Below are 25,982 nucleotides of genomic sequence, written 5' to 3' on the forward strand. Positions count from 1 at the left end.
CTCCCTCTTCTTTGGGGCAACCCCTGAGATATTGGAAGACTGCTATCATGTCTCCCCTAGTCCTTCTTTTCATTAAACTAGACATACCCAGTTCCTGCAACCGTTCTTCATATGTTTTAGTCTCCAGTCTAATCCTCTTTCTTGCTCTTCTAATTTCTATTCTAGATTCTCTTCGCTTCTTGCTTACTTACCTTATCTACAACTGGTTGCTTAGCTACATGCTAAACATGAGATTTATGGTGAAAAGACCAGCATTTTTGTCCAGTTTTCACCAAAACCATGCCATAGTAAACCATGGCTTTCCTTAACCACCACAAAAATGTCATAAAAGCAAATCAGTCGCAGGACTGATCCGTTTTATAGCTGCTTTGACCCTAGTGGGCAGGATCCGTTACAGGTCATAACTCAAGAACTACGGGTAATCCTTGACGTCGGACAATTGAAGCCATTTTTTTTGTTGGCAAGTGAAACATTCGTTAAGGGAACTTCGCCCCATTTTACCACCTTTCGTGCCACCGTTGTTGTTAGTAACCTGGTTGTTAAAAGAAAATCCGGCTTCCCCATCAACTTTGCTTGTCAGGACACTGCGAGTCATAAATATGAGCCAGTTGCCAAATGGCAGGATTTTGATCACGCAACTATGGGGATAATGCAGCAGTTGTGTGAAAAACGGTCACGTTGCTTTTTTGGGTGCCATTGCAATTTTGAACGGTCACTAAATGAAGTGTTGTTAAGTCGAGGACTACCTGTAGTTGGAATCTTAAAAGGACAGAGGCATTACAAGGTACTAGCAATCTTTAAAGCTGTTTTCCTGTTATTCTCTGGTCGTAGAATAAAGACGAATATCCGAAGAGGTCCTTGGACTTTTAGGAGGTGGAAGTCTACGGAGGTTCTCGGTCATCCAGATCGGAGTTGTCCTTTTTTAGGAAGCAACTGGAGTTTCTGCTTTTCCTTTGAAGACGTTTTGCTTCTTATCCAAGCAGCTTCTTCAGCTCTGACCAGCTGGAGGGGAACGGAAGGGTTGACATTCCTTGCAGACAGCTGGTCATTTCCATCCTTTCAGAGGGCCCTTGAGGCCAACTGTTTTACCTGTGTCCTCAGGGACACCTGAGTGGTGCAAATGGTTCCTTTAGTCTGTAATTTTTTTTCTGGAGAAGTTTTCCAGATGTTTCATTACGCAAACTAGGTAACATCAGGCCAGTATGATGAATGTGTTACCTAGTTGGGTAATGAAACGTCTGCAAAAAAACCACGAGCGCGCACCAAGGACCGCAGAGTTCTCTCTCCTCCTCTTTGCAAATCTCCATCCTTTCTGGCCCTGATGATGTTACCTAGATGGGCAACGAAAGGTCTGCAAGAAAACCACCCAGCTCAGAGAGACCACCAAGGACCCCTCCTCTCAACCCTGAGCTACAACTCTTCTCCTTTGTGGGAGTAAATCTGAAGTAGGCAGAGCACGATTGCACCGCACCCGTTGCTTTAAAATTGCCCAAGAGGCTCAGCTGAAATCACACGAGCCCAGGATACAAACACACACCAGACTCCATTTAGGCCCTTTAATCTGTCCTAGACAGTTTGCCGAGACACAAATGATAAAACATTTTTGCATTTTTACAGCAAGGGGGGGTTGGGGGGGGGGTTGGAAAAAAAAAACCAAGAAAAAGCCTACAGAAATGTATAAGGAAGTTAAATTTTTGTACATGGGTAAAACGTTATAAATTCAGGGGGGAAATACATGGACACAGGGTCAACTCCCACATTTCTTGTTGCTTTTTAAAAAGTTCTTATGCGCGGCCACAGGCAGTCGATTGGCTGTTTTCTTTGTGGAGGGGGCCCCTCGGAGGAGCCCCCCGGGGACTGTGGCGTGTCTTGGAATGTCCTCGGAAGGCTCTGTCATTTCAAGGTGACCCAATTAAAACCCCAGAGTCCTTTCGGATGCAAAGGAACGCACGCCGCTTCAGTCGTCAAATTTGATCTTTTTCCCTTGTGGTTTGTGGTCACCGCCTCCTCCTCGGCCTCCCCTGAAGCCGCCTCCTCTGCCTGGAAGGACGAAGGAAGAAAGGAGGGTGGATTAAATTTTGGCAAACCTTCAAAGCTACAGGTGGTGCTCGAATTAGGACCACGATTTCTGTCGCTGAGCAAAGTGGGTGTTAAAGAGAATTGTGACCCATTAGAATGTAGATTAGACCAGAAAGAACAGAACAAATAGAAATAATAGAAATGAAAGAACAGAAAGCATAGAATATGAATAGAATAGAAGCGAAATAGAACAGAAAGCATAAATAGAAATAGAATGGAAATGAAATAGAAGAACAGGACAAATAGAACAGAAAATATAGAACAGAACAAATAGAAAGAATAGAACAGAAAGAACAGAACGAATAGAATAGGATGAATAGAAAAGAACAAATTGTAAGAGAAATGAAAGAATGGAAACGAAAGCATAGAACACAAAGAACAGAAAATAGAAAAGAATAGTATATTGAACATTCTTTATTGGCCTTGATTGGACACACAAGGAATTTGTCTCCAGTGCAGAAGCTCTCGGTGTAGATACAAACAACAAAAGTGATATAATCATCAGAGACCAGGAGGAAAAAGTTTAATAGGGAAGATGAGAAGGATAACAATAACACGGCTCTACTACATGGGTAGGTATCCTTAGGGTAAGGCTAGAGCTGTGGGAATTAGGCGTTCGGCAGTGATGGCTCAAAGGGGAAAAAACTGTCCCTGTGTCTAGTTGTTTTGGTGTGCAGGGCCCTAGGGGTGGTGTGTCCAGAGGGGAGGAGCTGAAAGAGTTTATGTCCTGGGTGCGAAGGGATCTGTAGATATTTTCTCTGCCCTCCTTCTGACCGACTCTATGAAGGTCCTCAGTGGGAGGCAGGTGGTCCCAATTGCTTTTTTTCCTGCAGTCCTAACTATCAGTTGAATCTAACAGCCACGGTTGTTAAGTGGGTCACTGCAATTGTTAAGTGAATCATGAAGTCTATCAAAGTGAATACAACTTCCCCCATGGAGCTTGTTGGAGGGCAGCCGTGGAAGGTCGCAAATGGTGGTCACTAACCCAGGACGCTGCAACGGTCGTAAACAGAGGCCGGCAACCAAATACCCCAATTTTGATCATGTGATCACGGGGATGGCGCAACAGTTGGGAAGTGCAAGGACTGGTTGTCCATCATTCTTTTCAGGACCGCTGTAACTTTAAACGGTCGCTAAATGAATGAATACATGTTGAGGGTAGCTGCCTACGTATCATTGAATCGTACAAGAGTGAAGGATACTCACCTCCGAAGCCTCTGCCTCCTCCCCGGCCTCCAAATCCACCTCTGCCGCCGCGTCCGCCTCTGCTGCCCCGGCCGAATCCTCCACCGCCACCTCCCCCACGGGGAGTGCCCCCCTTGGGCTTGGCAAAATCAAGGGTCACTTTGTTTCCATCAATCTCTCCGTCCTCCATGGCTTCCTTGGCTGCTTTGGCATCTTCTGTGGAGCTGAAGTCCACAAAGCCAAAGCTGAGAGAGAGAGAGAGTCAAGTCAGGAAACACACACACACACACACCCCTAGGAGAGGCAAGTTGTTGTTCTTCTTCAATTGTTGTCCTGAAGGCCAGGAACCCATGGAGACAAACGAGAATGGCACTGTGACTACAGGTAATTCTCGTCTTACGACCACAATTGAGCCCAGCATTTCTACTGTGAAATATTTCAGTGAGTTTTCCCTCGCTTTATGACCTCTCTTGCCATAGTGCTTTTAGTAACACGGTTATTAAAGGAATCTGGCTTCCCCATTGATTTTGCTTGTCGGACGGTCACAAAAGGGGACCACGTGAGGCTGGGAGATTGAAACCGTCATAAGTGAGTCGGTTGCCAAGGATCCAAATTTTGATCAGCCGTTCTTGGGGTTGTTGCAATGGTCTTAAGCGTGAAAAAAATGGTCATAAGTCACTTTTTTCAGTGCCATTGTTAACTTTGAATGGACACTAAATGAAACGTTAAGTCGAGGACTACCTGTAAACAAGTTCTCCCCAGAAAGCATGGGGAGATCAAAGCACCTGGCTTGCCACATCTTCTAAACCTCCAGGTAGGCATCACCGGTGGCCCCGTTTGTTGAGGGAGGTGGAAGCTTTATTGGAGCTCAGGGGCCCAGCCAGACCCGAGAATTGTGGGCCAAAATCCCTAAGAGTTTCCCTGCCAAGCTACGCATTGGTGAGAGGCCCTCGTGCAAAGTTGTCCCGCAGCCGTGAGAGTTAATTCACCCAAAGGAGTTGGAGACTTGGGGTGGGTGGGTATCAGGGCTGTGGGTTTACTCTTCTTCTCGTGCGAATCCGTGGTCTGCCACTGAATGCACGGCAGGACGGAGCTCATTGAGAAGGAAAAGCCATGGAGGAGGCCTCTTGGTTGAGGGCAGCTAGCAGTTGGCGTCACGTGTTCTCTGCCCGCCTCGCATGTCCCGCTGCACCTACCCTTTGGAGGAGCCGGTGTCCCTGTCGGTCACTATTCTCGCCCCGATGCAGCTATCGAAGGACTCTTTCAATGTCTCTTCGGTGGTTTCCTCTGACAGCCCTTTGACAAACAGGGTTTTGCTCTGCTCTGAATGACAGGAGAAAATGCCGGGAGTCAGTACTGGTGAAAGTAAGATAAAAGGAGTCCTGGGTCATGGCCCCCTCGGAGCCCAGTTTGGAGGAGGAGCTGGAACCGGGACTGTCCGGTGGGGATGGTACGTCTCCTCTGGCATGTCAACACACTCTAAAAAAGATGCTGAGACTCTGTAAAAGGAGTGCAGAGAAGAGCAACCAGGATGATGAGGGGACTGGAGGCTAAAACCTACGATGAACGGTTGCAGGAACTGGGCCTGGCTAGTCTAGTGAAGAGAAGGTCCAGGGGAGACAGGATAGCAGTCTTCCAATATTTGAGGGGCTGCAGAAGAAGAGGGGGTCAGTTGCATTGATAGAGGGATTGAATCAAGATCAAGAGAGGTACTAATACCACTCTATAAAGCCTAAGTAAGGCCACACTTAGGATATTGCAGCCAGTTTTGGTCACCACACTATAAAAAAAGAATGTGGAGACTCTGTAAAAGGAGTGCAGAGAAGAGCAACCAGGATGATGAGGGGACTGGAGGCTAAAACCTACGATGAACGGTTGCAGGAACTGGGCATGGCTGGTCTAGGGAAGAGAAGGACCAGGGGAGACAGGAGAGCATCTTCTAATATTGGAGGGGCTGCCACAGAGAGGAGGGGGGTCAAGCTATTTTCCAAAGGCACCCAAAGGCCAGACAAGGAATAATGGATGGAAACGGATCAAGGAGAGATTCAACCTGGAAATAAGGAGACATTTTCTGACACCAATGGAACCAAAGTTGCCTTCGGAAGTTGTGGGGGCTTCAAGAGAAGAGACTGGACTGCCATCGGTCAGAAATGGTGTAGGGTCTCCTGCTTGGGTGGGGGGGATTGGACTAGATGACTTCCAAGGTCCCTTCCAAGGCTGTTAATCTGTTATCAATGTTTAGAAAGGCCAGGGCTGAGGACGATGCTGTCCCAGGCCCCTGGGGCATTGGGGGATTTGGTCGACCGGCCGGTTAACTACCTGCCTTCAGAGACACAGGGGGAGGACAGGCAGTGGGACTTGAACTGTGGGACAACTGACCTTCTCCAGTGTCTTTTAAGCCAGCGTGCATCTATAATCAGCACCGGCCAGGAGAGAAATGAAGCCCCCCCCCCCCCTTCATGCTCCAGGTGGGTTAGCAGGGCTTTACTTACGACTGAAGCCTCCTTTAACGTTGGCATTTCTGTTCTGTCCGCCAGAGTTGCTGAATTCTAGTCTGACTGTGCGGCCTTCAATCTCTGTGTTATTGCAGGAGTTCATGGCTTCCTTTGCGTCCTCAGCTGTGGCGAAGTCGACAAAGGCGTACCTGTCCCAAGAGAAGCCGGGGGTCACCAGAGGAACTGTGGGGCGCAAGGGTGCCAGCTCCTCTCCCCTCTATGGCCAGCCTCTCCCTTCCGCCTGGGGGTGGCTCATCTCGGCCCCTACTCACCCTTTGGGCCGTCCCTGGTTGTTCTGGGGAATCCTGATGGCCGATGCTTTCTCAAAGACCTCCTGGAGGCTTTCCTCGGTCGCATCGTAAGACAGGTTGTTCACCACCAGCGTCTTGGATTCTCCCCCTGTGCAAAAAACCACACTTCCCATTGAGAGCGGCCCGTCACGGAGTCGTTGCATTTGAGAATGAATGCAGGCAATCTTCGCTTTTGTTCATTAAGTGGTCACTAAGTGAAACCACCGTGCTTGTAAGCACTCAGGTTTATATACCATAGCGCTTTACAGACCTCTCTGGGTGGTTAAGGTTAAACAATGCAGAAGCATGTTTTGCATCTTGCCCCCCCAACAATCTGGGTCCTCAGTTTACCGACCTGAGAAGGATGGAAGGCTGAGTCAACCTTGAGCCGGTCAGGATCAAACTCCTGGCAGTGGGCAGAGTTTGGCTGCCATTCCGCAGTTTAACTACTGGGGCTCATTTTGATCTTACTTTGGCATTACAGACTTGCAAAGGTTTACTGAATTCTTTGGAGTATAAGATGCACCTTTTTCCCTCAAAAAAGAGGCTGAAAATCTGGGTGCATCTTATACACTGAGGACAGCATTTTTTGCCTCCCAAAACCCCGTCCCCTTCATCAAAATGGCCGTGCAGAGCCGTTAGGACGCTTCCAGAGTGCTCCTGAGGGCTGGGGAGGGCAGAAATGAGCGAAAAACGAGTCTTACTCTATAAACCTCCTAATTTTTGACAAATAATGGGCCAGTTTTTGCTCGTTTTTTGGGGGGGCACCTCCCAGGAGCACTCTGCAAGCCCCCTAAAGGCTATTTATGTCTTTTGGGGGGGGGGGAATGGGCCCGTTTTCACGAAAAGTGGGCCATTTTTGCGAGGTCTGCAGAGTGCAAAACCCTTTTTTTAAAAAAAATTGCCTCTTCAAAACCTTGGTGCGTCTTATACTTTGAAAAATACAATAAATGCAAGAACTGGATGGATTTTTTTCATCATGGTTGAAACTGTGAACGGTTGCTAAATGAGGACTGACTGTACAGTGAATCGATATGCAGTACTGCAGGCTAATTCTGCTGACTGCCAACTACCATAGCAGTTCGATCCTGACTGGCTCAAGGTTGACTGGGCCTTCCGTCCTTCCGAGGTGGGTAAAATGAGGACCCAGATTGTTGGGGGCAAGAGGCTGACCCTGTAAACCGCTTAGAAAGGGCTGGAAAGCACTGTGAAGCGGTATATAAGTCTTAAGTGCTATTGCCCTCCCTCCCTCCCGTGGAGGCAGTGGTTAAAAGGCAGTCTGATTCTTCCCAGAGTCAAGAGTTCAATCCTGACCAGCTCAAGGTTGACTCAGCCTTCCATCCTTCCCACATCCGTAAAATAAGGACCCAGATTGTTGGGGGCAAATATGCTGACTCTGTAAAATCGCAAAGCACTGTGAAGTGGTATATAAGTCTAAGTTCTATTGCTAATCCTTCGTTTGAAGCATTGCGAGCTACCTCTGCCCACAGCCAGGAGTTTGATCCTGACTGGCTCAAGGTTGACTCAGCCCTCCATCCTTCTGAGGTCAGTAAAACGAGGACCCAGATTGTTGGGGGCAAGAGGCTGATTCTGTAAACCGCTTAGAGAGGGCGGTAAAAGCACTGTGGAGCGGAATTTAAGTCTTAAGTGCTATTGCTAAACCAAGAGTTCTCCTTGTGTTAATGAAAACCAAAGAGTCTCCATGCCTGGTTAATTCTGGAGGCCTCTTTGCAGCAGAGGCAGTTTTCGTCAACCCAAGTGGATCCACCTGGGCACCTTACCTGAGGGGGCTCCCTTGCCAGGTTTCCTGCTATCCTGCTGGCTCTTTTCACCTACGTAGTCAAGGACAATGGGACGCCCGTCTATCTCCATCCCCTGCTTCTCCAAAGCTTTCTCCGCATCGGCCTCGCTTTTGAATTCGATGTAGGCAATCCTGGAGTGAAAGGGAGGGAGCAGCGTTACGGCTTTTGCCCAAGGTTTGTCTGGGAAGCCGTTCCGACAAGCTACTTGACTGCTCATGCCGCTCGTCCTCGGCTTACGACCACAACCGAGCCCAACATTCAAAAGTGAGACATTCGTTAAGGGAGTTTTGCCTCCTTTCGTGACCTTCCTTGCCACTGTTGTTAAGTGAATCATCACAACTGTCAAGTTAGTAACACGGTCGTTCAGTGAATCTGGCTTCCCCACTGACTTTGCTTGTTGGAAGGTCGCAAAAGGGGACACCGCAACGGTCATAGGTATGAGTCAGTTGCCAAGCACCATGAATTTTGATCACACGGTCACGGGAAAGCTGCAGCAGTTGCAAGTATGAAAAAGTCCCTTTTTTCCACTGCCGTTGTAAAACTTTGGTCACTAAGCATACTGTTATAAGTCAAGGACTACCTGTATTCCTAGCTAGCTTCCCAGAGAAGCTGTTAATTCAGTCCATTCCTTCAGGTTTGGCTTTTATTAACTAATTCAACCAAAAGGGTAATTTTTTTTGGGGGGGGGGGGTTCCCCTGAACTTTTTTTTGTTCATTTTGGCCTAGATATGAATATATAGAACGCTTATGAATCAACGTATTTTAAAACGTAACCTATAACCAATGTATAATTCCTTGAATTCTCCAAACCTTACAACATTGACTATATATTTCTATCATAAATGTACCCTATTATGATGTGCTCGTTCCATATAATTTTATTACTGCTATACGTGTGCTCTATGCCATATGGCAGGGGTGTCCAAACTTGGCAACTTTAAGACTTGTGGACTTCAACTTCCAGAATTCCCCAGCTGGCTGGGGAATTCTGGAAGTTGAAGTCCACAAGTCTTAAAGTTGCCAAGTTTGGACACCCCTGCCATATGCTAAATAAATAAATGTTCACTTTGGTACAAATTCATGACTGGCTAATTTGCCGGGTGGTGTAGTTTCTCTCCTAGCTTGTTTTTGCAGCGTTAATCTTTAGCCGAATGGGCACAAGAACTGCAAAATAGATGACACCTACATGGAGATTTTAAACACAAAGACTTTCTTTGTTACAGGGATGTGATGACAATGAGAGAATTTCCTTAAACTGTTTAAAAAGGAAAGCAGCACAAATCTTACGACAAAGAAATAAAACCAGACTGGGGTTCTTAAGAGCAACGCACCCTTTGCTATTCCCATCCTTGGAGACCAGCCTGACCTCGACGGCATCCTCAAATGCGGCACGCAGCTCATCCTGGGTGACACTGTAAGCAAGGTTCTTCACGAAAATGGTCCTGGATTCCCTCTCTAGAGAGAGAGAGAAAAAAAGCCCACATATTACAACTTCACTTGCACCCTGCTGGCCAACCAGTCAATCAAAAGTGCAACTGATTAGAGGGGGGGGGGGAAAGGTCACAACCATACAGAACTTCAGCTGGACACCCACGGATTTCTTCAGGGCTTAGTAGCTATCAGAATAGGCATCACTGAGCTGGAAAGATAAGTTTTCCTGCCCGGTGAATACATTTTCCTCTGTTCTTTTTAGAACTTCAGCTCTAATCTGGCACGCGAGGGGAGGACTTGCTTTCATAAAAAGCTTTTGGAGGAATATTTAAGAGTTAACTAGCCTTACGTGTGTGTCTTTCTGTTGTAGACACACCTTTGAGTTGGTGTTTGCCTGTTAGCAACTGTCCGGATGGCCCCGGAATGTTACCTTGACAACGTTTTATAAGAAGTGGTTGCCCTTGCCTCCCTCCTCCCCCCTAGAATGTGATTGGCTTTAAGGTCATCCAGCTGGGATCCAGACCAAGGTAGGACTAGAACTCACCTTCTCCCAGTTTTTCACCTGATGCCTTAATTACTATAGCCTAATTGCTGCATCAGGGACATGGTTGTGTATATATAAAGTGCTGCCAAACAAAATATGTGGAAGTGTAATGTTACTCACCTTTTTTATTCTCCCACATGCTCTCTTTACTCTTTGCTTTTTCTAGTTTCATTTCCAGGCCCATCAGTTTTTTCCCATTTAATTTGAGGGCTTTATCCAGTTCGGCTTCAGAGGAGAAATCTACATAGCCAAACTTCCTGCATGACAGAGGGAAAAAATTCAGTCTTTAAAAAACAAAAAGCATTAAGCACACGATTGCTTTCTCAAGTTCAACTGCCATCCAATTTCAAGGAAACGAAGATAGCTGGATCTTTACTGAGATGATTCCCTCCCTCCCTTTTGTTATTTAGTTCTATCATTCTTGTTGTTTGAAATGTTCTTTTACTTGAAGTGCTAAAGAGATAGACACAAAAAATCCTCAACAGGCCACAATATGCACCTACAGCCCACAAGGGTATACACATACATACTGTATCTTACCAGACCATAAGCTTCTAAATGTACTCCATCTCCACAAAAGGGGCCCACAAGAGACTGGGCAGAATGCAAGCATGGGCCCACCAAAACTAAACCAAGCTGATCCAAGTGGAATTGTTTTTTGCCCTCTGAAGTGCAGCAAGAGTATTCCTGAACAGCCATTCAAACCGAGGAAAGTAATCAGCTCGGAAAATTTTGTGAAAAAGTGTTCGAGGCTTTTCAAGCCAAAACATGTACTCATACTGCTAATCAGGAAGCCTTCAGAAAGCTATTATGAGCCCGGTGGTGCAGTGGTTAGAGTGCAGTACTACAGGCTACTTCTGCTGACTGACGGCTGCTTGCAATTTGGCCGTTCGAATCTCACCAGGCTCAAGGTTGACTCAGCCTTTCAGCCTTCCATCCTTCCGAGGTGGGTAAAATGAGGACCCAGATTGTTGGGGGCAAGAGGCTGACTCTAAACCGCTTAGAGAGGGCTGTAAAAGCACTGTGAAGCAGTAGAAGCTCATAGCATTTAAAACAGTATTCCTAAATCTGAATGCTGGCAGGATTCAAGACTGTAAGGTACACACATTAATTCATAAACTCAGTAGAGCAATCAAACCAAGATTATCTTAGCAGCTTTGCAATAACATGCAGCATCATTTATTGTCTCTTGTACACAAGTGGTGGGGGAGGGGGGGGGGCTGCAGGATGGCTCTCTCATTGGCCCACTCATTTGTTCAATGCCTGCTACTTTACTCAAAGCTCCATTCCCAGATTACCCCATCAACAAGTAGACACTTTCAAAAGGGACATAACATCTGTATAAACACAGAAACATCCCAATGATAAAAGACGAATTTGCAATGAGGCCCCAGGACTGTATCATACAAAAAAAATATCGAAGCTCTAGGAAGAGTGCAGAGAAATGAGACAAAGATAATACAATACAATAGCAGAGTTGGAAGGGACCTTGGAGGTCTTCTAGTCCAACCCCCTGCCTAGGCAGGAAACCCTAGACCGTTTCAGACAAATGGCTATCCGACATCTTCTTAAAGACTTCCAGTGTTGGGGCATTCACAAATTCTGGAGGCAACTTCTGTTCCACTGATTAATTGTTCTCACTGTCAGGAAGTTTCTCCTCAGTTCTAAGTTGCTTCTCTCCTTGATTAGTTTCCACCCATTGCTTCTTGTTCAGGTGCTTTGGAGAATAGTTTGACTCCCTCTTCTTTGTGGCAACCCCTGAGATATTGGAAGACTGCTATCCTGTCTCCCCTAGTCCTTCTTTTCATCACACTAGACATACCCAGTTCCTGCAACTGTTCTTCATATGTTTTAGTCTCTAGTCCCCTAATCCTCTTTGTTGCTCTTCTTCTCTGCACTCTTTCTAGAGTCTCCACATCTTTTTTACATTGTGGCGACCAGATGATCAGGAATCTGGAGGCTAAACCATGTGATGAACAGCTAAGGGAGATATGTCTACCCTAACAAAAATAAGGATTTGGGGGGGGTGGGGGGAATACATGATCGCTGTCTTCTAGTGCTTGCATGAGAGAAGTAGTGGTTGATTTATTCTCCAAAGCACCCAAGGGCAGGTCACGAAGCAATGGGTGAAAAAAGCTCATCAGATGCTACCTGGAACTAAAGAGGAATTTTCTAACAAGTGAGAACGGTTTAGCAATGGGACAGTTTGCCTCCCAAGAGTTGTGGCCATTCCATTGCTGAAGGTTTTCAAGAAAAGACTGAGCGATCATTTGGCCAGGATGGTATAAGGACTCCCGCCTTGGGAAGGGGGTTGGACTAGAAGACCTCCAGGATCCCTTCCAGCCTTAGGATTCTATGATTCTGACCGTCTGCAGAATATAATGAAATTATTATTTCTCATTATTTGGAAGGTGCATTTTATGGATACAGCTTAAACTATATTAGCTTTTGAAAGCAGTCATAATGTACCATTCACTCATGTTCAGTTTGCAATCAACTATAACTATAGGTTCATTTTAACCTCTAACCCAGTCCTAACACATTTCTCGTTTTTATTAGTTCATTCTGCTCAGTTTTGTACTCTTTGGTAAGGTCCAAGTTTATTTTCGGCTTGGATTAGCCATCTCCCTTAGGTTTGTGGCTTTTACAAATGTATAAACAATTTTTCATTCAGCAACTGAATGTCTACAAATCCCAAGGTACAATCCCCTCACCTCTAGGATCCATGAGGTTGGGAAAGGTAGCTTTCAAGTTAAATTCTTCTATTATTATTTTTTAGAAAGAAAAATCTCCCTTTCCTCTCCCCCTCACCTCATATTTCCAACCTAGCGAAGTTCTTACCTTGAATTGCCAAGTCTGACTTCTTGGACTTGAAGATCCTTTTTGGCAAAGAAATCTCTGATGGCAGCCTTGAGTTCTTCAAAGTTCTTGCTTGAATTGAGATTACTCATAAAGAGAGAGAAGGCAGCCTCTGCAAAGGTAAAGGAGAGATGAAGACATCTGGTAAATTATTCCCAGGATCAGCAGGAAGTGCTGGTGGAAAGATGCACAGAAAGTTAAAAAAAAAACCAAACCTAACCCTCAGTTCCTTGCTACTTTGGCCTATCTCAGGGGTGTCCAAAGTTGGGGACTTTAAGACTTGTGGACTTCAACTCCCAGAATTCCCCAGCCAGCATGGCTGGCTGGGGAATTCTGGGAGTTGAAGTCCACAAGTCTTAAAGTCCCCAACTTTGGACACCCCTGGCCTATCTTATTCAACTGCAATTTTGGGGAAAAGTAGGATAGTAATGCAGAACTACTGGTAGTCCTCAACTTACCACTGTATCTGAGACCAGAATGAGTGATTTTGACCCATTTTACGATTTTTCTCACCACATTTATTAAGTGAATTCATTGCAATTGTTAAGTGACTCTGCTCCCCAATTGATTCTGCTTATCAGAAGGTCACCAAAGGGGAGCAGATGACCCACCCACCCCCGGGCAGTGCAACAACCATCATAAGTGAGAGTCAGTTGCCAAGCCTCTGAATGTAAATCACATGTCCCTGGGGATGCTGCTATGGTCATAAATGTGAAAAATGGCCAAAAGTCACTTTTTCCAGTGTTGTTGTAACTCTGAACAGTCACCAAATGAACTGCAGTAATTGAAGGACTACCTGTATTATCCTCTAAGGCAGAGTTCCCCAACCTTTCTGTGTTGGTGGCCGGAGCGGGAGGGGGGGGGGATGGTTTTCTGGAAAGGGCAAGTACGTGTGTGAGGCCCTGTCGCTTTGTGTGAGTGCCCGCAATGCTCGCACAAGTGGGGCCCCGAGCCCCCCCAATGTTTGTGAGTAGGGCTTTGCGGGCACGCAACAATCTCTCATGGGGCCCAGTTACAAATAGGCTGTGGATTGGTAATGGGCCATGGCTCACAGGTTAGGGATAACAATTCATATTCTGGGGGCAGACTAACAAGATCTTAACGATTGGCTTCGCCCTGCTACCTTTACAGGAGCCCTGATGGCGCAGTGGTCATACTGCAGTGTCGCAGGTTGACTCTGCCCACTGCCAGGAGTTTGATCCTGATGGGGCTTAAGGTTGACTCAGCCTTCCAACCATCCGAGGTCGGTCGAATGAGGACCCAGATTGTTGGGGACAATAAGCAAATGATGCTTCTCCATTGTAAACTGCCCAGAGGGTGCTGTAAACGGCTACGGGGCGGGATATAAGCCTAAAATGCTATTGCTATTCTTGAGCTTAGACCAGGGGTGTCCAAACTTGGGAACTTTAAGACTTGTGGACTTCAACTGGCTGGGGAATTCTGGGAGTTGAAGTCCACAAGTCTTAAAGTTCCCAAGTTTGGACACCCCTGGCTTAGACTATCTTATCACCTGTTTGAAATTTTCAGAATTGGATGATTAAATTATTTGAAGCCAAGTTAAGGGACATGGAGAGAGAAGTAGTAATTATTAGCAATTTTGTTGGGACGCCTTGCCTTCACCTTCCGTTTTCTTCTTCTTGGCATCTGGGGCACCTTTTTGCTTGGCTAATTCCTTCTTGCGTTTTCCAGGAAGAGCGTCTGGGGAGTTAAAAGGGGAAACAGATTTTTTTTAAAAAAAAAAAGAAAAGAAAATGCACATAACAGGGGAAAAAAGCCTGCGAGACAAGAGTGCCCCAAAGTAACGCTGGATCAGGACTTGACTATCTTGAGGATTTGCTCATGTGTGATTTTGGATCACATCAGTTCAGCGAGAAATCATCATTTCCAGCGTTGGGACCCTACGGTGGACCTAATGCAAAAGCAGCGGGACAGGTTAACTCACCTTCATCCTCGTCGTCATCCTCGTCATCTTCCTCTTCATCCCCTTCCTCCTCCTCCTCGTCTTCCTCCTCCTCCTCAGAGTCTTCGTCTTCTTCCTCCGAATCCTCCTTGGCTGGGGCTGCCTTGGCAGGGGTTGCTTTAGCCGGAACAGCTTTCTTTCCTTTTGCTGGAGTGATTTCCATGGGCTCATCTTCGGACTCTAAAGCCAATTAACAGGATAGCCATCCTGAGTTAACTCCCGCGGTCCGCAGGTGTTGGCCCAAGACAAACTCCCAAGAAGCACCTTCTCTTCACCTCTCCCCATCTCTACTGAAAATGCTCTACTAGTCCTAATCAATGTAAAGAGAGATGTCCCAAAGGTGTTTTTTTTCCAAGAGGCAACTGGACTTTCTGGTTTTTCCTTGAAGATGTTTTGCTTCTTCTCCAAGCTTCTTCAACTCTGATTGGATGGTGGGAAATGGAAGGATTTATACTCCTTTATACTTAGTAAAGGTGAAGGTTCCCTTTGCACATATGTGCTAGTCGTTCCCGACTCTAGGAGGCGGTGCTCATCTGTTTCAAAGCCAAAGAGCCAGCGCTGTCCGAAGATGTCTCCGTGGTCATGTGGCCGGCATGACTCAATGCTGAAGGAGCACGGAGAACTGTTCCCTTCCCACCAAAGGTGGTGCCTATTTTTCTACTTGCATTTTTATGTGCTTTCGAACTGCTAGGTTGGCAGAAGCTGGGACAAGTCACGGGAGCTCACTCCGTTACACGGTGCTAGGGATTCGAACCGCTGACCTTTCTGATTGACAAGCTCAGCATCTTAGCCACTGTGTCCCATATATACTTACAGGAGTATACATCCTTCTATTCCTTACCATCCCGTCAGAGCTGAAGAAGCTCCTTGGATGAGAAGCGAAATGTCTTCAATGGAAAAAGTCCAGTTGCCTCTTGAAAAAAAAAAAAAAAGGACCTTTGGGCCAATGACGTGAATGACTGGGAATCTCCATAAACAGAACAACATACAGGTAGCCCTCAACGTACGACCACAATTGAGCCCACAATTTCTGTTGCTGAGTTGCGTTTTGCCCCTTTGTACCATCTTTCTCGCCACAGCTGTTGAAGCAAAAATGGCAGTGGTTAAGGTAGCAACACAGTTGTTAAGTGAATCTGGATTCGCCATGGTTTGTTAGGTCAAGCCATGGTGTCCGTTGCCAAGAACCCAGATTTTAATCACCTGACCATGGGGATGCTGCAACGGTCGTATGTGTGAAAAACGGTAATAAGTTACTTTTTTCTGTGCCGTTGTAACTTTGAATGGTCACTAAATGAACTGAGGACTGACTACCTGTAGGGTCACCTGCCATTCTAAAATCCCCCTCAACTCAGACCATTTTAAAAAAAATGCTGTTTAAGAGCTACTCTTCTTCTGTAATTGGACTTAGGAGTGGAATCAACACATCAGAACTTGCAGAAGACATCACCAGATCAGTATTAAGTCCCAAAACTCATCATTTGTGCTGATGCTTTCCTACCACCCCTTCTCACAATAACCCCGCCCGCTTCCTCTCTGCTAATTCCTTACGTTTAACTGCTCTCCTCCTTGTTAAACCCAACTCAGTTGTACCTGAGTTTGTTGCAAGGAGTGAAGGCATCTACACCAGTGGTGGGTTTCCATTTTTTTTACTACTCGTTCGCTCGTAACGCTTCTGCACATGGGAGAAGCGTCTGGGCGGAGCCTCCCACCACTACCAGTTCGCTCGATCACGGCCAAACTGGGAGCAACCCACCTCTGATCTACACCCTCACAGAATCGCTACGCTTTTGCTACCTAGCCCTTCTTTTTAAGTAAAAGCTGCACTTCTCTCAAGGAGACGTACCTTCATCTTCACTGTCCTCCTCTTCCTCTTCCTCCTCGTCCTCGTCCAGTTGCTTCAGGTTGACAGGGGCTACAGTAGGCTTCTTTTGAGGTGCCTGGGCACCCCGTTTCTTCACTGGCACAGCAGGTTCCTCCTCAGATTCATCTGTAGCAGTTTACTTAGGTTAGTTCTTAATCAATCAACCAATCAGTTTATATTTAATAAATTAACTCTCCTTTTGAAAAATGATGGAGTAAGAAAAAAACAGGGGGGCCCTACTGAGATGAGCGGGGAAGATCCTTTCTACGTGCCCATGTAGCTTGGAGTGCCAAATGTAAGGAATATTGATACAGGTAGTCCTCGGCTTACAACAGCTCGTTTAGTGACTGTTCAAAGTTAAAACAGCACTGGAAAAAGGAACTTTGTTTATACTTATGACCATTACAGCATTCCCATAGTCATGTGACTTACTCAACTGTTTCATATTTACGACAATTGCCATGTCCCTGGGGGTTACGTGATCCCCTTTTGCGACCCTCTCACATGTAAAGCCAAGGGGAAAGCCAGATTCACTTATCAACCGTGGCAAAAAGGTTCAAAAAATGGGGCAAAACTCACTTAACAAGTGTCTGACTTAGCAACAGAAATTCTGGTCTCGTTGTAAGTCGAGGACTATTTGTATTATCATTCATTTATTTAATATGTATGTATGAATCTATTAACCACTCAACTGCAATATACAGCAATATACAACATTTACAACATCCTTGTTTACCCGGTCCAATTTACCTTCCTCACTATCATCTTCCTCCTCATCCTCCTCCTCGTCCTCATCCTCCTCATCTTCCTCCTCACTTTCTTCCTTCTTTGCATTCTTCCCATTTTTTGCTCCTTTGGCAGGGACCGGTGTCTTCTTTGCAGGAGGAGGAGCAGCTGCTTTCTTGGCAGGAGTAGCTACTGTCTTCTTCGCAGGAGTGGCTGCCTTTTTGTTGGGAGTAGCTGCTTTTGCTGGGGTAGCGGCTTTCTTAGGAGCAAGCATCTGCAGGGAAAACACATTACTATGATAGGCAGAGCTATCTAGCAGCCCCCAATATAAGGGAAATTGCTATAAAAATCCACTAAGGAAATAGTTTCAGTAATTGTTTTTAAGTCAAAAATTATAGCCCAGCAGGAAAAAGCTACTGTGCAGTCATAATTCAATTTGGGGAAGAGTCATCACTCATGTATAAACTGAATATTTTCATTTACAGGCAGTTCTTGAATGATAACACCCTGTTTTGCAACAGTGTGAACTTGCAATGGTCACATAATGGGGGCTTACGGCTAGAAAAGCCCCCTATCACCCCCACCATGTGACCACCGTTATCCATTGTGGAAGCATGTGGTCACATGATGTTTTATGTTGGTTTGTTTGTTTTCTTGCCAATTATGGCACTTTTGCCAATTTCCAGCAAATGAATGGGCGGGGCTAAAGACCATCACAAAAAAAGCCAGAAAATTACTTCAGGCTATTTGGATGCCTGGACTTCCAATCCCACTTATGATCCTTGAGAACTACCTATGTGCTTTTATCAGATTCCATATGTTCAAGTTACATGGGGAGGAGGCACAATGAAAACAGGAGTAGCTTTCCATTCTAACTGTGTTTCTAATATAATGTGAAATGGATGATTTAAGGCAAAGATCGTTTGGAAGCTCAAAGTTGTGTTCAGAGCACTCTGTCTTATTATTGTCACATTAATGCCTCTTGTGCAAAAGATTGAATTGGGAAACACAGCAAGTCTCCCAAATGACTTCCATGGCTGAGGCTGAAACAGAACTCAGATCTCTGCTCCCAGCACAGCACCTTCACCACACCACAGTGGTTCTCACCTCTTCCTCGCTGCTCTCCTCTTCTTCTGATGACTCTTCTTCTTCACTGTCATCAATTTCCTTTGGGGGAAGGGTAGTCATTTTCTTTTGTTTGGGCTGATTTTTAACGTTCTGTGAAACAAAAAATATGTGGGGTCTTAATTTTTCTCACCATCTAGAATAGGCGGTTCCAGCCCACGGCCCACATGAAACCCTGGACAACTGCAACCACACAAAATTGGGTAGAGTTTATATTTTTATATGCACAAAGTATATATTTTATAGGTAGCACAAGGCAATTCTTGACTCAATGAGGCCCAAGCAAGCCAAAAGGTTGGACACACATGATCTAAAATATCTACAGCTAGCCAGATGTTACAGTCCTTACTGAGTAATTAAGTAAGCGAAACGTAACTGGGCCCACTTACTGTCAATTCCAGCAGCAGCCATAAAGTGAATCACCATGGTGTAATATGCAACCATGATTTGTAACTTCCAGCCAGCATCACTGGTTTTCACAAATCAAGGCAAATATGTGTGTCCCAGGATAAGACTACTTGTATATTTATTGCACAATCTTATAATTATTTGTAAGTATTTGGAATTGCAAATGAGTTTTGTTCATAAATGAGTCTTCCATCAGCATTTCGCTCTGCAATGATTAGGTAGTTTTATTTGTCATACTATCATGAAGGACTTTTCATGATTTGAATTTGCTGGGCCGCCTCATCCTTAAAATCTAAACCACTGAAGTTATTTTCTTTTTCAATCACCTAAGTGCTTCATAGTATTAGTGAAAAATAGCTGGGTGTCTATTTGGCAGCATGTGTATCAATCAACCTGCTGAAATAAAGATTAGAAATCAAAAACGATGCACTGCAGACGTGTGAAAAAGTTTAATCTCAAAATGGTTCCACGAGACACTCAGTTTCAAAGTCCAAATCCCAAAATGCTCAAAACACTCAATTTCATACTAGAAATGGGATTTTTGCAGGATTCACCACCTGAAACGGCTCAAAATGAAATGTTCTGCATTTTTACTACAGTTCATTTCTAAACAAATCACTTTTTGCTGTTCAAGAGTCCCTGATTTGGATGGTTTCAGGGGGCTGTACAGGGATGGCGATTTTTAAAAGCACAAATGTCGATACAAAAAATAAAACCTTGATCAAATGCGTTGAAATCTGCTAAAGGTAAGAGTAACCTTCCCTTGAGCCAACCGTATTTATAGGATAAGGAATAACCCCCTTGGGGAGCAGTCTTGTGGGTGATCCAACCCTGGAGGTTTTTACAAGATTGGACAATTGTCTGAAATGGTACAAGGTGTCCTGGCTTGAGCAGAGGGTTGGACTAGAAGACCTAGAAGAGCAACAAAGATAATTAGGGGACTGAAGGCAAACGGTTGCAGGAATTGGGTATCTGTAGTTTAACAAAGAGAAGGATTAGGGTCGACATAGGAGCCTTCCAATATTTGAGGGCCTGCCCCAAAGAAGAGGGAATCGAACTATTCTTCAAACCACCAGAAGGCAGGACAAGAAGCCATGGATGAAAATCAAGGAGAGAAGCAACTTAGAGGGTGCTCCATCCCTGGAGGCTTTTAAGAAGCAATTGGACAATCATTTATCTCAAGTGGTGTAGGAGCACCTGCTTGAACCGGGGGTTGGACTAGACGACCTCCAAGGCGCCTTCAACAGCCCTGTTGTTCCATCACCCTGACATGTGGCAGACCACATGCTTTACACACCACCTCAGAAAAAGGTTTTTAGGGGTCAGGGTGAGGGGGATCCTTTTCTGGGGCCTGCTTCAATCGCAAAATTGGAGGCAAGCCTACCATCCAGCCTCCCTTGAGGGCACCCCCCCCTTTTGAGTTGACTTAAGGTTAGGCCAGTGGTTCCCAGGTGGGGGGGGGGCAATTTGATTTCTTAATGGGGGCAACTGGAACCTTGTTTAAACCAAGCCAATGGCCTTTTAGGCTTCCTCCGCCTAAGTGGAGTTCACTTTTTGAGCAAAGTAGAAATTATATGTCAGAGGGGGGGGATCAGAATTTTAGAGGTGCTTAGATGGGGCATGGCCAAAAAATATTGGGAATCACTGGGTTAGGGTGTGCATAAACTCCCCCCCTCCACTGGGAGGCCCATTTATGACACCCAGGAGGGACCGGAGAATCTCCCACTCGAGGCCTCGTGGGCAGCCATCCGGCTTCCCGCCCGGCCTAAGGCCAGATCGGGAGGGCCCCCGAAGTTCCAGGTGGGGCGGGGAGATCCATAGCCGGGCGAAAGCACCGCGGAGGCACCACGTGGGAACCCGCCATCCCGCTCCGTCCACCCATCCACGAGGAAGCGCGGCTTTCTTTCCCCCCCCTTCACGTGCTCTCGGGAAAGGAGTCGCTGTCACGTGGTCGGGTGCGCGTGCCCGCGCGCGACGGGAAAACCCGCGCGCCCGGGAACGGGAGGTCTTGTCTGTCTTTTTTTCTCTCTCTACGCACGCGCGCAGCAGGAGCGACGTCGGGCGGCGCGAGGCAGGCTGGGCGCCTAGAAACCGTTCGCGGCAAGCAGGCGCGCGCGCTCGCTCGCTCTCTCTCAATGCCGGTCCGAAACGCGCGCGAGGGGGGGGTGCCTAGAAACCGCCGAACGTTCGACCGCCGAGCGCGTGTGAGGGCTTCAAAGCGCGAGGGAAGGAATAGGGGGAAAAAGGGGGGGGGGCTTAAACCGTTTCTAATTACCCTCGTCCCCGCTTTGCTTTCTTTCACGGATTGCGCGCGGGGGAGGCCTAGAAACCGCCACGCGCGCGCGCAAGGCCGCGGGTGTTGCCCGCCCTCGTCAACCCGCCCCCCCCCGCCCCTTCAATAGCCTGGCTGTTTTAAGGCCGCCGCCGCCGCCATCATCCTCTCAGGCTAGGCCGCGCGTCTCACCTTAGCGAGCTTCACCATAATGGCGACGGAGTTGTCCGGATGTTCAGCTGCAGCGCGAAAAAAAAACCCACCTCACGCTCCCAGCGCCTGGCTCGAGTCTCCGCCTGAGCCGAAAAGAGGGAGGCTGAGGGAGCTCTTCGCTCTTTTCCCCGCCCCCGCTGGGCTGCTCTGGCCAATCGGGGATCCGCGCAGCCTCAGGCTCCGCCCTCTCGGTAGGATGGACAGCCCGCCGTTCGAGCTTTCGCGGACAGGGCACGGGGGACCAATGAGCGCCGTCCCCGCCTCATCCTATCAGAAGCCGCGCCTCTTTCGGAGGCGGGCGGAGGAAACATTAGCCAATGGAGAGACCGAGCTGGCGAGACGAGGCTCCCCGATTGGTGCGCTCTCCTTGGGCGGAAGCGGCGGGGTGGAGGAAGTGAGGCTGCACGTGGCGCTGGGTTCTGTGCTGTCCCATGCACTGATCAGCATCGCCAAAACGTGGTTGGCTAGATTGGGGAGGGGATCGTGTGAACGCAGCCGGTGCATAAAGACAACTCGCATGTCGAATCCTCCATTTCTTACTGTGAATTTCTCGTTTCAGGTTCTTTATGCCCGGAAATAAGTTTCTTCTGTGGCTGATGGATCTGGCGTGAATAACAGAATAAGTGGAAGGGGCCTTGTAGGTCATCTAGTCCACCCCCCCCCCCAGCACCATTTCTGACAGACGGCAGTCCAGTCTCTTCTTGAAAGCTTCCAGTGGTGAAGCTCCCACAACTTCTGAAGGCAACTTCTATTCCATGGGTTGTTTCTATGGTCAGATTAGAAAAGAATTATTAGGAATTGAAGAGACGCTCAGGGTGACTCAGTGGCTAAGACGCTGAGCTTGTCGATCAGCAAAGGTCGGCAGCTCGGCGGTTTGAATCCCTGGCGCCGCGTAACGGAGTGAGCTCCCATGACTTGTCCCAGCTTCTGCCAACCTAGCAGTTCGAAAGCAGGTAAAAAATGCAAGTAGAGAAAATAGGGACCACCCTTGGTGGGAAGGGAACAGCACTCCGTGCACCTTCGGCATTTAGTCATGCCAGCCACATGACCACCGAGACGTCTTCGAACAGCGCTGGCTCTTTGGCTTTGGAACAGATGAGCACCGCCTCCTAGAGTCGGGAACGACTAGCACATATGTGTGAGGGGAAACTAACTTTAAATTAGGAATTGAGGGGCTGTTACAGAGAAGAGAGGTTTGACCTATCTCCAGGCAGGGTAAGAAGCAACAGATGATAGAAGATTATGGAAGGAAGATCCAACCTTGAAATAAGGAGAAATTTCCTGACAAGAGCAATTAACCAGTGGAACAGCTTGCCTACAGAAGTTGTAAATGCTCCATCACTGGAGTCTTTTAGGAAGAGATTGGACAGCCGTTTGTCTGAAATGGCACAGGGTCTTCTGCTTTGAGGAGCGGGTTGGACTAGAAGACTTCCAAGGTCCCTTCCAACTCAAGTCATTTTGTATTCTGAATGGGTAACAGCTGGAGCGTTGTTCAATTATTAAATACCATAAACAAACACCTTCTGTCAGTCTCTTGTCTCCTGGGCGTTTTGGAGAATATATTTGCCTTTTTGTGGGAGATTTTGGTATTTGGTTGGTTTCCAGGACAGGAAAATCAGCGTAGGCTGTATTCACACCCTGCTTAATGGGTTACGTCTAGACTCCACATAAAACAATATAATCTTGAAACTTTTTAACCTGCACCTTGGGGTTGGGAATAAAGAGTGAAATATTAGAGTGAAACTCTAGAAAGAGGGCAGAGAAGAGCAACAAAGATGATTAGGGGCCTGGGGGCTAAAACATATGAAGAACGGTTGCAGGAACTGGGTATGTTTAGCTTAACAGAAAGAATGACTAGGGGAGACATGATAGCAGTGTTCCAATATCTCAGAGGTTGCCACAAAGAAGAGGGAGTCAAGCTATTCTCCAAGGGACCTGAGGGTAGAACAAGAAGCAATGGGTGGAAACTAATCAAGGAGAGAAGCAACTTAGAACTGAGGAGGAATTTCCTGACAGTGAGAACAGTTAATCAGTGGAACAGAAGTTGCCTCCAGAAGTTGTGAATGCCCCAACACTGGAAGTCTTTAAGAAGATGTTGGATAGCCATTTGTCTGAAACGGTATAAGGTTTCCTGCCTAGGCAGGGGGTTGGACTAGATGACCTCCAAGGTCCCTTCCAACTCTACTATTGTATTGTATTGTATTATTAGAAGCGATCAGCTTGCTTAGTTTCGCATCTTTCAGGGATTTCTCGGACTCTGTCAAAACACCCAGGAGCCACAAGCTAATAATATTATTCATCATAATAAACCTAAATAATTCACAATCTGAAATATGACAGGTCACTGGGAATTACCTACTTGGTGGATAAGTGGAAATACGTGATATTCTGCCACGGATAGAGGTATCACTGAGTCTTGCTTTAGCTATGGAAGCCAACTGGGTGACCAGGCCAGCTCCTCTCTCTCTCTGCCCAGGCCACCTCACAGGGTTGTTGTGGGGAAATAGAAGGAAGGTGTGTTGGATATCTTCGCCATCTTAAGTTATTTGTAAAAATAATAAAGACAGGAGATGAATACATGTCAACTATTTGGGGTCTTTGATTGCCCGGGAGCACAAATCCAATAGGTAAATAAATAAACAGAATGGGAGCATCTCCGCTCCCCCCCCCCCCCCAATCCGCTCATAAAATGTTCAGCACACACCTTGGGAATTATTTAAAAGCTGCCTGATACTCAACGAACCCTGTTACAAGTGAAAATATTAAAATACGATAGACAAAAACGAAGAGTAAAGTTGGGGAGAAGGACAATCGGACCAGGGACAAAAGAAAGCCAACTCGCACAATACAAAGGCTGTTTCACTTGCTGGCAACCTGTGTAAAAACAGGGTTTTTAAAGCCCTTCGAAATATCAACCTGGTGAAGATACGACCTCATAGACGACCCTCGCTCAATCAAAGACCTTGGAGTACTCATCTCGAACGATCTAAGCCACAGAGCTCACTGTAACAGCATGGCCAAAAAGGCATTCAGAGTTGTTAAACTAATTTCGCAAAGCTTACTCTCTGGCAATGTTATACTGCTAACTAGGGCATACAAAACCTTTGCTAGACCAATTATTTATTTATTTATTTATTTATTTATTTCTTAGCCGCACCCTCTCCCGAAGGACTCGGGGCGGCGTACAACGAAACATTCGAAATAAATATGTAAACAAAACAAACATATAACAAAGCTACAATAAAACATACATACATACATAAGGAGGAGATCGATTGATAAAAACAATTAAAATACTGTATTTAAAACCCCTAGAAATTAAATATAATTAAAATACCCAGTTAAAAACCCGTCAGGAGCGATATGGTTAAATCAAAGTTGAGCCAGGCCAGCTGCTTGGAAAAGGTGGGTCTTAAGCTTAATACGGAAGGAGCGGAGGTCAGAGGTATTCCTAATATCCGGAGGGAGGTCATTCCACAGGGCTGGGCCCGCCACAGAGAAGGCTCTACTCCTAGGCGCCGCCCCACGACATTGTCTAGCGGACGGCACCTGGAGGAGCCCCTCTCTGTGCGAGCGAATTGGTCGCAGGGATGTATGGGGCAGAATACGATCCCGCAAGTAACTAGGTCCTAAGCCATGGAGCGCTTTAAAGATAGTTATCAAAACCTTGAAACGCACCCGATAGACCACAGGAAGCCAGTGCAGCTCGCGCAGGAGCGGTGTCACGTGGGAGTACCTAGTACTCCCCATAATTACCCGCGCGGCTGTGTTCTGGACCAACTGCAGCCTCCGGGTGCATTTCAAGGGAAGCCCCATGTAGAGAGCGTTACAGTAGTCTCGAATACAGCTCGTCTGCCTGGAATCAACACTGTATATCGGACGTTAATACAATCGAGCAGGTCCAGAGGTATTTCACGAGAAGAGTCCTCTGCTCCTCTGCTCACAATAGAATCTCTTATGCCACCAGGCGTGAAAATTTGGACAACCTATAACTACGCCGACTAAGGTCTGACCTAAGCTCAGGACACAAAATTGTCTGTTACAACATCCTACCTGTCAAATGACTACTTCAGCTTCAACCTCAATGATACACGGGCAAACAATAGATACAAACTCAAGGTAACCTGCTCCAAACTCGATTGCAGAAAATGCGACTTCAGCCACAGAGTGGTCAACGCCTGGAATGCTCTACCTGACTCCGTTGTTACGTCCTCAAACCTCCACAGCTCCAACCTTAAACTGCCTAATGTGGACCTCACCCCGCTGTCGGGAATGCTATTTGTACCCCACATCCTCGTCCTTTCTAGCCTGGACTACTGCAATGCTCTCTACATGGGGCTGCCCTTGAAGAGCACCCGGAGGCTTCAGCTGGTCCAGAATGCAGCCGCGCGGGTTGTCATGGTGCTCCCATGTTACACCCCTTTTAGGCGGCCTGCACTGGTTGCCGGTTGTTTTCCGGGTGCGATTCAAGGTATTAATGATGACCTTTAAAGCGCTCCATGGCTTAGGCCCAGGGTACCTGCGAGACCACCTACTGCCACCAGTAGCCTCCCACCGTCCAGTACGATCCCACGGGGTTGGCCTCCTCAGGGTGCCGTCGGCCAGACAGTGTCGGCTGGTGACCCCCAGGGGGAGAGCCTTCTCTGTGGGAGCGCCTTCCCTCTGGAATGAGCTGCCCCCGGAGCTTCGCATAATCTCCGACCTCCGGTCCTTCCGACGCGCCCTAAAAAGT

The 25,982-nt window shown here is 46.8% G+C and overlaps 1 protein-coding gene across 2 annotated transcripts; it reads right to left on the reverse strand.

Moving 5' to 3' along the window:
- Positions 1 to 1,542: 1,542 nt before the first annotated feature.
- On the reverse strand, positions 1,543 to 21,389 carry NCL (nucleolin). Of its 2 annotated transcripts, none has more exons than XM_081956059.1 (15): positions 21,230 to 21,389; positions 18,340 to 18,450; positions 17,257 to 17,506; positions 16,489 to 16,632; positions 14,628 to 14,825; positions 14,306 to 14,383; positions 12,668 to 12,797; positions 9,947 to 10,083; positions 9,183 to 9,306; positions 7,831 to 7,982; positions 6,032 to 6,158; positions 5,757 to 5,908; positions 4,461 to 4,587; positions 3,286 to 3,509; positions 1,543 to 2,040 (listed from the first exon to the last, which is right to left on the reverse strand). In XM_081956059.1, exons 1-15 carry the CDS (start codon positions 21,245 to 21,247, stop codon positions 1,958 to 1,960), a joined length of 2,055 nt encoding a protein of 684 aa, XP_081812185.1. In that variant the 5' UTR covers positions 21,248 to 21,389; the 3' UTR covers positions 1,543 to 1,957. The 2 variants fall into 2 exon arrangements, with proteins under 2 accessions (XP_081812185.1, XP_081812184.1); XM_081956058.1 differs by having other exon boundaries at positions 14,300 to 14,383.
- Positions 21,390 to 25,982: the final 4,593 nt, after the last annotated feature.

This window comes from Natrix helvetica, assembly GCF_964273705.1.
Source record: "Natrix helvetica genome assembly, chromosome: 5".
Taxonomy (NCBI): Eukaryota; Metazoa; Chordata; class Lepidosauria; order Squamata; family Natricidae; genus Natrix; species Natrix helvetica.